At 36.2% G+C, this 12,512-nt stretch overlaps 1 protein-coding gene across 1 annotated transcript; it reads left to right on the top strand.

Moving 5' to 3' along the window:
* The first annotated feature begins 361 nt into the window (after positions 1-361).
* Positions 362-11,793, top strand: LOC143548644 (chromatin modification-related protein EAF1 A-like). The gene is made up of 22 exons (XM_077039750.1): positions 362-686; positions 2,190-2,358; positions 2,447-2,501; positions 2,583-2,680; positions 3,425-4,265; positions 4,357-4,476; positions 4,616-4,771; positions 5,126-5,317; positions 5,574-5,654; positions 5,853-5,910; positions 6,817-7,310; positions 7,407-7,460; positions 7,672-7,729; positions 8,318-8,406; positions 8,498-8,551; positions 8,639-8,719; positions 8,809-8,946; positions 9,630-9,755; positions 9,870-9,973; positions 10,060-10,275; positions 10,362-10,692; positions 10,760-11,793. Exons 2-22 carry the CDS (start codon positions 2,228-2,230, stop codon positions 11,579-11,581), a joined length of 4,299 nt encoding a protein of 1,432 aa, XP_076895865.1. The 5' UTR covers positions 362-686; positions 2,190-2,227; the 3' UTR covers positions 11,582-11,793.
* The last annotated feature ends 719 nt before the right edge of the window (positions 11,794-12,512 follow it).

The raw sequence follows: 12,512 nt of genomic DNA, 5'->3' as shown, positions 1-12,512 counted from the left end.
ACACACAAACTATGTTTTCAATATTACATCGTTAACTATGAAAAACCGCATTACACATATTTACAAATTATATTACACGTAACAAACAAGATGATTTTTATCCACCTACTCCCCTCATTTTCTCTTTCATGTCAAATCTTTCATGTCAAATCGACAAAGCTACTATTTATAAAGATATTATGAGGTTGCTAGTGTTTATCAATAAGACATATCAAGTGAGATTGAGTTGAGTAACCAACCATCTTATAAAAGGATTCCATAATAAGTCAAACCAACATAACCTCAAAAGTCAAAGCAATCACCATACAACAATCAAATCAAAACCCGGCCCAAAACATATGGTCCAGCCCATTAACCCACGAAGACGACGTCGAAGTAGTTTTTACGATCTTAGAGAGAGAAAGCTTTAAGAGAGAGAAACTCGAGCTCGAAGAAGAACAAATAATCAATCAATCGTATAATAATAATAACACACAAATCAATACCAATCAAACAATCAATCGCATGTATATTATTATCATCATACATGCATATCCTCTGGTGTATTAATTAGGGTTCCAATTTCAAAAACCATCCGTTCAATAAAATGTTATCGCGTTTTTATTCTTCTAGGGCTCAAGTCATCCGGTAATTGAAATTATTGCAAATTGGCGCCAAATTCATCAACCGAGGTGTTTGCCGTTCAGGTATTTGTTTCAGAAACCCTAGAATTGGACGAAATGTTGTGTGCAGGGTAAACCCTAGACTTGGTACCAGTTAGGGATTTGTTGTTAGGGTTTATTGTGTGATTGATTGTGTAATTGGAGTGTTGTATTGGTGTAATTTGATTGAATGCATGTGTGGAAGCTGATCAAATGAGAAAGTGAGTGGAACTAGGGTTGTTCTGTTTTTTGTTGTTTTTCAGGTGTGGTGTTTTGATGATGATATATGTTGTTTGAGCTTGTTGTTTAGTGTTAATCTTGTTTATAACGGTAAGTAGCTGTGATCGGGGAGTGTAGGAGTTTGCAGACTCGTTTGGCTTGTGGTTAATCACTGTTTAGTGGTTCTTAGGTTAGCGTTAAGAATGATTAGCCTGCGATTATGGTACTAATAATCACACGATCTTAAAAAAAATCCAAGTTTGTTTGCTTTGTTTATAATGGTGAGTAGCTGTGATCATGCACTTGTAGGAGTTTGCAGATTCATTTTGGCTTCTTGTCTGATATAACTTTCATTGGTTGTGATTAATCATTGTTTATTGTTTCTTTGGTTTGTGTAATGAATGATTAGTATGAGATTATGGTACTACTAATGACACGATCTAAAGAAAATCCAAGTTTGTTTGCTCTGTTTATTAACATTGTTTTATGCTTGAAATGTTTAGACCGTAGAAAGTTTCCAGGCACAAGTTTGTTATTTTTTTTACTTGTGCACTATCATTAGGTGATATATACCTTCTCTTCTTGCCCGTCTATCCCTAACCCGTAATGCATAAGTTGTTGACACGAATTCATTTTGCATACCATTATACATCTAGCTTTGATCTCTTTAGCTTTTGTATGCTTTGTAGTTTGTTGAGATGATATGGGCATATGTGAACATTGACGGGCTAGTAGAAACAATCATGAAGTTGGATTTTTCTTTCTTTTTTTTTTAACATCTTGACTTGGGGCATTATCCAATGAATGATACAAATGAGTGTATGTTATTCAAAACTTTTGAACGTTTATTTCTACATATATGCAATTTGAACAAGGAAATAGATTTGCTTGAATGCTCGACTATGAACAACTTGCTTTATTTGAACAAGGACATAGATTTGCTTGAGTCCTCGACCATGAACCAACTTGCTTTATTTGAACAAGGAAATAGATTTGCTCAGGTGCTCGACTATGAAACAACTTGCTTTATTTGAACAAAGAAATAGATTTGCTTGAGTCCTCGACGTTGAACCAACTTGCTTTATTTGAACAAAGAAATAGATTTGCTCGAGTGCTCGACCATGAACCAACTTGCTTTATTTGAACAAGGAAATAGATTTGCTCGAGTGCTCGACTATGAACCAACTTGCTTTATTCGAACAGAGTGCTCAACTATGAACCATTGATTTTAGATATTTGTTTTATTATTTCCCTTCTTGACATGTTCAAAGTTTTTTTATACCCTTAATCATTTTCTCTTTTTTGTGCATACACATAATATCTCTATAGCAATGGGAGAGGGAAACCTGTAGGTAATTATAGCGGGAATGCATGGTAGTCAAGTAGTCAATGCTGGGGTTGATTCCATGGGTGGAGTTATTGATGGTGGAGTTGAAGTTTCTTCTACACCATCTGCACAACAATCATCTTATCTTGAAAAAACTCAAACAGAACTCAGGTTTAATCCTTTTTTTATATTTGATGATTTCTGTTTAATTCTTCTTTTCTTTATTCAAATCAAGCTTATGCTTGATAATTTTTTGCAGGGAGACTTTCACTGCTGCTGAGAAGTTTAAAAGAGAATTAGAGTTTTTACAAAAAGTATTACAATTTAGTCATTTTAGTTTTTATTTAAAGGATTTGAACACTTTGTGTTTATTGATTAGCTGTTGATATTTGCAGGGTGGTGATCCGTTAGATTTAAAAGTTGAGAATGGAACCTCAGTCAGCTTGCAGTCCACATCCCTGCTTGATCAGCATCCAGAGCAATTTGTGACAAGGTTCGTATGTATTTTTCTAAAATATTACCTTAGAGGTGGCAATGTCGATTCATATACCTGTGCATGAGTCGGTTCAGCTTATGTTATATTTCAACAGGTCAAGTTGGTAGATGGACGGTTCACGAATGTAAATGAACAAGCATAACTAAACATAGACGAACTTAAAAACTTGGCTGAAATTTGACAATTAGTTAAAAAGTAATGTGAAAATTAATTTGTTGGGCCTAAAAAGTTATGAAAGCTAGACTAAGTTGTAACTGGCCAAGAAAATTTTAATACATTAACAAACGTAAGTGAACATACATAAACGAATTTAACTGAACGACTGTAAACGAATGTTCACGAACGAACACGAGATATGTTCATGTTTTTCGTTTATTAGTTAATTATTAAACAAGCAGAAAGGAACTTGCCGCCAAATGGTTCCCTTACTGATCACTGAACGTTTGGTTCATTTACGTTACACAGTCCTACAAGTAGGTGAAAAAAAATCTTTACAGGAGACGAATTAAATGGTTCGGCAGTCGTTCAAAGTGTATATCAATGCATTAAACCTCCTAAATGATTTTATTTAAGAAACTTGATTGTTAGTGAAACAATATGACTTTACAGTTACATTAAATACTGCTTTCTTCTTTTATTAAACAAAAGTTCAAAAATGCTGCCTGATCTGCTCATTTGTCACCTCTAAGTATCACATCATTGTTGTAAGTTTGCTTATACTTTTTTTTAATGGTATTTTAGTGAAGTAAAAGGCAGTTTTGCAATAACTGCTTCACCTCATGGAGATTCTGTTGAAAGTAGTGGAAGGCTCGGGGCTCCTTCAGTTGGTGAACCGAATAGTGCTGATAATCTTATGTTATTTGACCGTGAAAATAAGTTTCATGAAGTTGAAAAAAGACCCCTGCATCTTCATGTCAATAATACTGTATCTGATGTGGCATTAGACTTGCCCAAAAAGTCATATAAACGTAGGAATAGATCACGGTCAAACAGGGACGGGGGCCGGTCAAGTTCTACTGATGCGGGCCCTCGCAAAGGTCAACCCTTTTTGACTTCTCGTCATGCACCAAAGGATGCTAAGAGAGTGGAACATGATGATGATAGTCAGGAGCCAAAACATTTGTCAAATTCCAATTCGGTCCCTAAAAGTCCTGTAAAGTCAACTCAACTTGATATTCAAGAAACCTTAGGGCATGTAGAGCAGGAAACATGTACAAAGGGATTTGAATCGAAATCATCAGGCAGCAGAAGTATTCCGAGTTTAGATGACAAAAATGAGGATGAATCAGTGGCTGTTATGAAAAATGTTGATTCCAATGGGACTATGGAAGTTAATTTAGCATTAAACGAAGCACCGAGTATCGAGGGCAGTGATGTAAATACACTGAATAATGATAAGGCATTAAACACTATTAATAATACTTCCAATCCATGTTCTGCAAGCCACAATGACAATGGTTCTACAGTTAAGGAAGTTGAAGATTTAAAAGGATCTGAATCTGCTTTGCAACATGAGTCTGCTATATTAACCTCAACCAAGGAACACGAAGACTCAATTTTAGAAGAGGCTCGAATTATAGAGGTTTAGCCATTATGTATTTTACTTTGAAGTTAATGGTATTTATCTTTGCCATATGCACAACTCTTCTTATTTGTGATTGTTTTGCAAACAGGAAAAGCGTAAGAGGATTGCCGGATTATCTTTTAGGGTCTTTAAATCAGAGAGTCATCATATGTCGCATTGGCATTTTGTTCTTGAAGAAATGTCATGGCTGGCTAATGATTTTGCACAGGTTCGGTTAGTTTTTCAAATGAATTATTCAACTTATTAGCACTCTTCATTCCCTTTGAATTTTCACTTTCTATGTTTTTTCCTTTTACAGTATCTTACACTTGGTGATTTTTTATTTGTTATTTGTTCGTCATTCATAGGAGCGCCTTTGGAAAGCTACTGCAGCTGCTCAAATTTCTAGGAGAGCTGCTTATAGTTCACGAGTCAGAATTCAGCAACAAAGTTCACTTTGGCAGCAAAAACAAGTTGCTCATACCTTGGCAGAAGCTGTCATGGACTTCTGGCACACAGTGCAGGTGAATTTAATAAGTTATAATAAGATATTATAAACAGATAAATTTGTATTCCCTTGATGCGAAGATTGTTGTATCGGATATATATCTTTCTAATTTTACCTATTGCCTCATTAGCAGCCACTACAAGATATTGGCAAGATTGATTTTAGTGATTGCTTTTAAAGTTAAAAACATTAACAAAGCTGATTGATTCAGAAAACTCACTAACATCAATGCTTTCAGAAGAAAACTATTATCATCTCTGTCAGGAAATATTGTAATTTCAATGTTAAATGACCAAATTCACACACATATAATTATACTTATGTTATATGAATTAAGGGAATTGAATGCTAATAGCTTTATATGTGGCAGGTGAAATGCAATGGCTTGGAGTTTGAAGGCTCTAAAAAAGATACTAAATTTGGGCTTCACCAATACGGGCTGAGATTCTTAGAGTACAATAGCTCTCAGGCTCAGTACAGCTCAGCTCAAGCACCTATGACTCCTGATAGGATATCTGATCTTGGCACTATAGGCATTTCATGGGAGGATATTTTAACAGAAGTATGGACTGTCACTAAAATTGGCGGGTTGGGTATCGGGTCAAAATTGTTTCTGACATGTCAAAATGTTCGACCAAAATCATATATTGTACTACAAGTTTTATTTTTGTTTTATCAATATTTAGTGTCAGATGATTAACAAATGTCATGTTTCAGTAATAATATAATTTTTAATAAAATGATTTTGCAAACTTTTATGCATTGAAATATATTTTGGTCATTTTTCTTTTAGTTTCTTACTTCCTCTTTGTGTGCAGGAGGACCTGTTTTATACTGTACCACCTGGTGCAATTGAGGACTACAGAAAATCTATTGAATCCCATTTGCTACAACTTGAGGTAAATACATGACTCAAGAATGATATTATGAAAGTATGTTATGTCTGTTGTTACAAGGCTTGTTTGTGTGTAATTTTCTTTCATGCCATTTTTATCTTCTTTTTTTCTTTTGGTGTTTACTGTTTTTACTACTGAACAAAAATATGGCCACCTTTTTCTTTTTAGTTTAGTCTGATGATATATTTTTCTCTTCCTTAGAGAACTGGTAGTACCATGCTGGAGGAAGTGGATGTCAATGGATATGATGCTGTTCCAGGTATTATAAGACTCGGTGCAAGTTGAGTGGGTAGGGTTACGGGTCAAAATCCATGGGCTGGTTGACAGAACATTTTTTGTTCACTGTTTTTTGACTTTTCAAAAAAATAGCATGCAAAGTACGATTACAAAGCAATATTATTTCAATAACAATCAGATCTTTTGATTAAAATGATTTATGAAGTGTTACGCGTTAAAAGACACTTTGGGACGCTTTTCGACCAACAACCTATTTTTTAGTTCAACTATTTATTTAATATTACATAGGGTGTGCATAGGCCGGTTTGGGCCAGTTATGGGCTCAAACTGAACATAGGTGTATGTAGGAAACTCAAACCTTAGTCCAGCATATGATTTTGGTTCCATAGGACCCTTGCACAGCAAGCAGATGCAGCAATGTATTCAACTTCTGCAGTAGAAATTGACATTGTAGTCTGATTCTTGCACTGCCGGGACACTAGTTTGTTCCCTAGAATTTAACATAAAACCAAAAAATCAGTTTTGGTTTGGGTTCAGTTAGGTTTTTTTTATAATACCATTTGGGCTTGAGATGTTTAGGCCGAAAAATAATAGAGCCCAAAACAATTAATTTATCTATAAATTAAATTTTATGGGTTACACTATTTATTAAATTCTTATAAATTACTTAAAATTCAAAGTTAAGATTGGAAGTCCATATATTCGGTTCAGTTTTTCGGTTTTAGTTGCATGCAAAAACCAAAACCAAACCAAAAATTCTGTTATTATGAAAACAGAAAACCAAACCGTCGGCTTTTGTTTGGGTTCACTTATTTCAGTTATGGGTCTATTTTTTTTACTTTCATGCACACGATTTGACTCATTTAAGATAATATGTGACTTGATTTGATCAGTAGAAAGTTCTAACAATGTAGCCATTAATCACTAGATGATACACTTGAAGAGGATGAGGGAGAAACGAACCCGTATTATCTACCAGGAGCATTTGGAGGTAACAGGTCATCAGACCCCGCTCAAAAGAAAAAGAAACACTTCAGGTCATATGGGCAAAGATCATATGATACAGGGCACGGTTCTCCATTCATGCAATCCCATGAAAGAGCTATCGGGACTCAACCTTCAATATTAAGTGGGAAACGACCCACCACCAGTATAAATGTTTCAATTCCCACAAAACGAGTGCGTACCGCTTCCAGACCGAGGCTTACTGGACCCACGGGCTTCGTTCAGGCACCGAATGGACCCGATGCTTTAAGTGGTGATAACAATTCATTTCAGGATGAACAGAGTTCTTTACATGGTGGTTCCCACATGCTCAACAATATGGATGTGGAATCAGGTGGGGAGTATGAAAAGCAATCTAATTTTGACCCGACAGAAGTATCCAACCGACCTAAAAAGAAAAAGAAGACTAAACATCCTGTATGTAAATAACTAAGTATTTAATTTAGCTTCAAAATACAATTTAGTTTCTATTATCTGTCTTTTAGATTTTAATTTTATTATATGCTATTGCAGGGATCCATGTTTGGTCATCAATGGCAGCTAGATCCTGATTTTCAGAATGATCAGGTGATGTTGCATTACTTTCTTTCAACCTGTTTGACTTATTGGATTGGAGAAAAAACATAACCTAAATTAACTCAAAATGTTCATAAATGGATCAAATTTGTCACCTCTAAATTGTGGTCATACTGTGAATTACATTCAACCCAAAACGACTTTAATGCTCTTTTTATTCATTAGTAATTGATATTCATTCATGTTCTTTGGAATAATACAGAATAATCACTTGAAGAGAAGGCTGGATAATCGCCAACTTGATTCCAATGGAAACGGCGGTATGCTTTGTTGTTGTCATAATATGTTGCATCCCAGAATGTATAATTAATACATAAAACCTCCTACATCACTTTCTGCAAATGAGTTGGATTATATAGGGTGCAATTATTGTACGCTAATGTCTTAACGTACGGTAGGTACGCGATACGCTCAAAGTCAAAAAACAAAGGCAAAAACCTAAAACGCTCAGAAAACGCTCACAAAAACTTAAACGCTCAAAAACGGTCTTTGTAAAAAAAGTGAAAAATTGATCGATTAACCATTCAAAACTGTTTTTCTCGGTGAACCAATGATTAATTGGATATGTATTGACGATTCCGAGATGTTTGAATGTGATATCATGGATCGATTCGTTAAAAAAATGGATTCGCGTACGTATTGTACGTTAAGGCATTATTGTATTGGATCTTTTCCCGGATTTTATATATATATATATAGATAGATATATAGATAGATAGATAGATTTTGTAGTCATGTTACAGTTAACACACCTGAAGATGATTTGTTTAATCAACATATCATGAAAAATTTTAAGAATGTTATCAATCAGTGCACTATCATTCTGACTCCATTTTCATTTTTTTTAGTAGCTTCTCAGACAAGTAACATGTCCAATTCAAGTAAGTTCATGAAATTACTTGTTCGTGATCGTGGTAGGAAAGCTAAATCGCTTAAGGTACTATGAAGTGATTAGTTAACCTTCTAATAGTTCTCTGGCTTGGCTTCTTAATCTTTTATGTATTTATTTATTTATATAATCTCTGCAGACCCCTTCTGGACAGCAAGGTTCCGGAAGTTCATGGTCCTTATTTGAAGATCAGGTTATTTTCTTATTTATGTTATTGTGTTTTATATTGACAGATTGATTGTATCATATTGATATATAAGAACATTGTTTGTGATCTCAGGCCCTTGTTGTGCTGGTTCATGATATGGGTGCCAACTGGGAGCTCGTAAGTGATGCAATTAACAGCACTTTGCAGTTTAAGGTAACTACTGTGTTAAGTGTGTTCGTTCATGATTTCTTTTATATCTATTATATAATTTGCTAATATTTTGTTTTAATCAACGAGTGAAGTGCATTTATCGTAATTCTAAAGAATGCAAAGAGCGACACAAGTTATTATTGGATAGGAATAATGGTGATGGTGGTGATAGTGCTGAGGATTCAGGGTCCTCTCAGTCTTATCCATCTACTTTGCCTGGAATTCCAGAGGTAATATTTGTTTTTATACATGTTAGTAGACGGTCAATAAATGATTGATACGTCATTACATTAAATATTTTAAAAAGTGTGGTAAAGTGATCTAAGAGGTTGTATAGGTATTAAGAATACACTTTGGAGTATTTTCAAGGTTCGACCCGTTTGACACACTTGACCTGCTTCTTTGCTAGCAATTATTTTTGTTTGACCCTTTTGGCTTGCTTAAGATATGGGTGTGCGTGGGTCGGTTTTGAGCTTAAACCAAAACATGAAATTTTGGTTTTTGAAAACTGTTTGGTTTTACCATTTGGGCTTGAAAATTTTGGGCCTAAAAAGCTCAAAACAGTAAATTTGGGCCTGAAACCCAGGGCTTAGTTTTTGTTATTAATTGATTAATTGGTTATTAGACATTTAGACCTAATTATTGTGCTACTTCATTCATCAATGTCTTATAGATTACTTTTACTTAAAATCAGGTTTTTCGGTATGTTTTAGTTTGGTTTGGTTGTTTTACGGATTTTGGTTGATGCAAAACTGAAACAGAACTGAAAAAATGGTTTTTTAGAAAACTTTATCCAAACTGTCGGTTTCTTTTACCGGGTGGGTTTGGGTATTTTTGTTGGTTATGCTGATTGTTCTGTATATAAGTAACGGATCTTGATAGTTGCTTTTGTTTGTTTATTTATATGACGCAGGGAAGCGCAAGACAATTGTTTCAACGCTTGCAGGGACCAATAGAAGAGGATACACTCAAGTCTCATTTTGATAAGATTATTACGATTTGGCAAAAACAACATTATAAATATAAAAAACCACCAAAGGTGACTGTTTTCGACATTTTCTTGTTAATATACACTTATTAATTTAATACTTTAATGCATAATTTGAGTTTTGAACTGGTGTAACTTATTTGATTTCTATTTTTCTTGTTTTAGAAGGAAACTTACGACCCAAAGCAACGCCAGCCGGAGCATAATTCTCACACATTTGCTCTCTCTCAAGTCTGCCCTAATAACATCAGTGACAGACCCATTCTTACGTAAGCTCTCTGTTACAAGTTTAAATATTTAGTCTTCTGTGATTTAACATTTTTGCTGACAGTTATTTTATTAATTTTCATTGAAGGCCTCTTGATCTTTGTGAGGCAATTTCACCTAGCCAGGATCATGTTTCTGTTGGTTATCAAGGCACTCATGCTGGAGGGTTACCGGGCCCAAACCATGGTAATCTAGCATCAACGGTTTCTGGGCCTGGCCCTTCTTCCTCACTACCGGGCTCTTCTGCAATGGGCCATGGTGGTCACTTTGCCTCTGCGTCTACTCCACTTAGTCCTGCTCTTAGGTAATGTTGAATTATCCAAATTATATATGGTAATGGCAATATAGACCCGTTAATATAGCATGGTTTTTCTCTGATTTATAATTTAGGGAGGGAAGACACGGTATTCCTAGAGCGGCTCCCTCATCAATAGACGATCAACATAGAATCCAACATTTGAATCAAATGTCTGCAAGAAACATGCAACAGTCAGGTTTGCCACCTGGGCCCCAGTCAGGAACTCGCGTGTTACCCGGTGGGACCGGTATGGGTGTCATGAATGGGATAAACCGGGGCATGACAATGGCTAGACCCGCATATCAGGGAATTGCTTCTCCATCGATGTTGAGTCCTGGTGTGCCACCTGGCAGTATGCACCCAGGACCCACTCCTAGTCAAGGGAGCTTGGTCAGACCTCGTGATGCGTTGCATATGATGAGGGTAATTTTTATATATATTGCCCTTTTCTGTTTAAGCTATTTTTTATGTGACCCGTTTTTTGTTGCAGCCGAACCAGAATAGTGAGCTTGGAACAAGGTCTTTTCCAAATCAGAATAGCAATATTCAAACACCGGGTCATGCATACCCGCATCCAATGTCCCCACAACCGTCTCCACATATGCCACAACATCTTCAAGGACCGCCAACTCACCCAGCCCATGGAATGCGTTTGTTTAAAGAGAGACAGCTTCACCAACAACGTCTACTACAACAGCAATTTGCTACATCCAATCATGTGTCTCCACATTTGCATCAACAGCCGCAACAATCTCAACTTCCTGTTTCGGTTTCATCTCCTCAAAGCAGTACACAAATGCAACCGCCACGTGGGCCGGTGCGTAACCCTCAAACTGGAGTCAACCTAATGGTCAAACAGCCGCCACGTCAGCCACCACAACCGTTTCAACCACCTGCTAGGAAATCCCACCCTCAGCAGGCAGTTAAGGTTATGAATGGCTTCCCGGGCGAAGGCGGCGAGCAAAATGGCCAAGGGGTGGCGGCGGCATCTTTGAAGCAGTCAACACATGATTCCCGGTCAAGGTCAACTATCGGTCAAAGTCAACCACCAGCTGCTTCCACAAAGCAAAAGACTTCCCATGCTCCACCACTAGGTTCTATAACCACCAACCTCCGTCAGCCTCATCTGCCACAAAAGGTCGGGAGTCAAACTCAAGCAACCGCTGGTCAAAGAATGATACCAAACCGAAAAGAAAATGCTTCTGAACCAGCTCATGCAACTGAGCCAGATATGCTTTCACCTCAATCAAATACTGCTGGCGGTGATGAACATGCTGGATTGGAGGTTAACCATGACGATGGCGGTGTATAGTGGCAGAAGCAGCCGTCTACATAGCTAATATCTCTCACCTAGCCCGTTAATTTTTGACCCGCATGGAGGACTCTTTTTAACAGTTTTTGGGTGACTTGTCATTCACATGTAATAGGAATGTACAGGTTTGTTTCCTTTATTTTTCTGCAGCCAAATTTTGCATAGTATAAAGCTCTACAAAACTGAGGTTGCAATTTCAACCCATTTACTTATGAACGGGTTTATTAGAATTGTGGTATATTTTTTATTGGGTTATTTTGAGTATGATGAAAAAATATAGTAGCTATAAAAATGGGTTAAACTTATTTGGTTTTGAGCTGGTGTCTGCATCCGACATGGTAAATTTTAGAAAGATCAAAAGTGAACTAATAATAAAAGATTTAAGCAATAGTCAAGTTTAACAAGAAAACGGCGGATCCATTCCGATTCAATTTTACCAAACTTGTTTGCATGCACGTAGATCCAGGTTTAGCCGGTAACCAAGCCAAACATAACTTCTTGATGTAATTCATTGTTAAATACATAAAGATCGAGGGGATGATAGATTGGTCATTGGTTTCTTTGTATGTGCACTGGTCATTTGTTTCTTAGTATGTACACTTAGTCATGGCTGCTGTATTAACTATATTGGATTGGCTGGTTAAGTAATTGAACCCAAATACGACCTATATTTTTGTTCGTGTAAAAGATATCAACCCTAATGCTTGAGATGTACACATGTGAAACTAGTTGGGGGTTGTAGTAAATAGGTTGACGACTTGTTTAATTACATAAATAGATTAATTCAAACACGATTCATTTACTAAACAACTAGCTATGATACCTAAACTTATATTATGTTTGTTTCATTGAGGGAATTGCCATCCGTAGTAATTATTTTGGTATCATCTCTAGTCACTTAACAAATCTGTAACGAGCTATAGAGAATGGT

The sequence above is a fragment of the Bidens hawaiensis genome, unplaced genomic scaffold (genome assembly GCF_021521415.1).
Source record: "Bidens hawaiensis isolate Kalapana, Puna unplaced genomic scaffold, B.hawaiensis_p1.1 tig00015206_1, whole genome shotgun sequence".
NCBI classification, from domain to species: Eukaryota; Viridiplantae; Streptophyta; class Magnoliopsida; order Asterales; family Asteraceae; genus Bidens; species Bidens hawaiensis.
The sequence above is the reverse complement of the archived record's forward strand: the minus strand, read 5'-3'. Positions and strand labels throughout refer to the sequence as shown.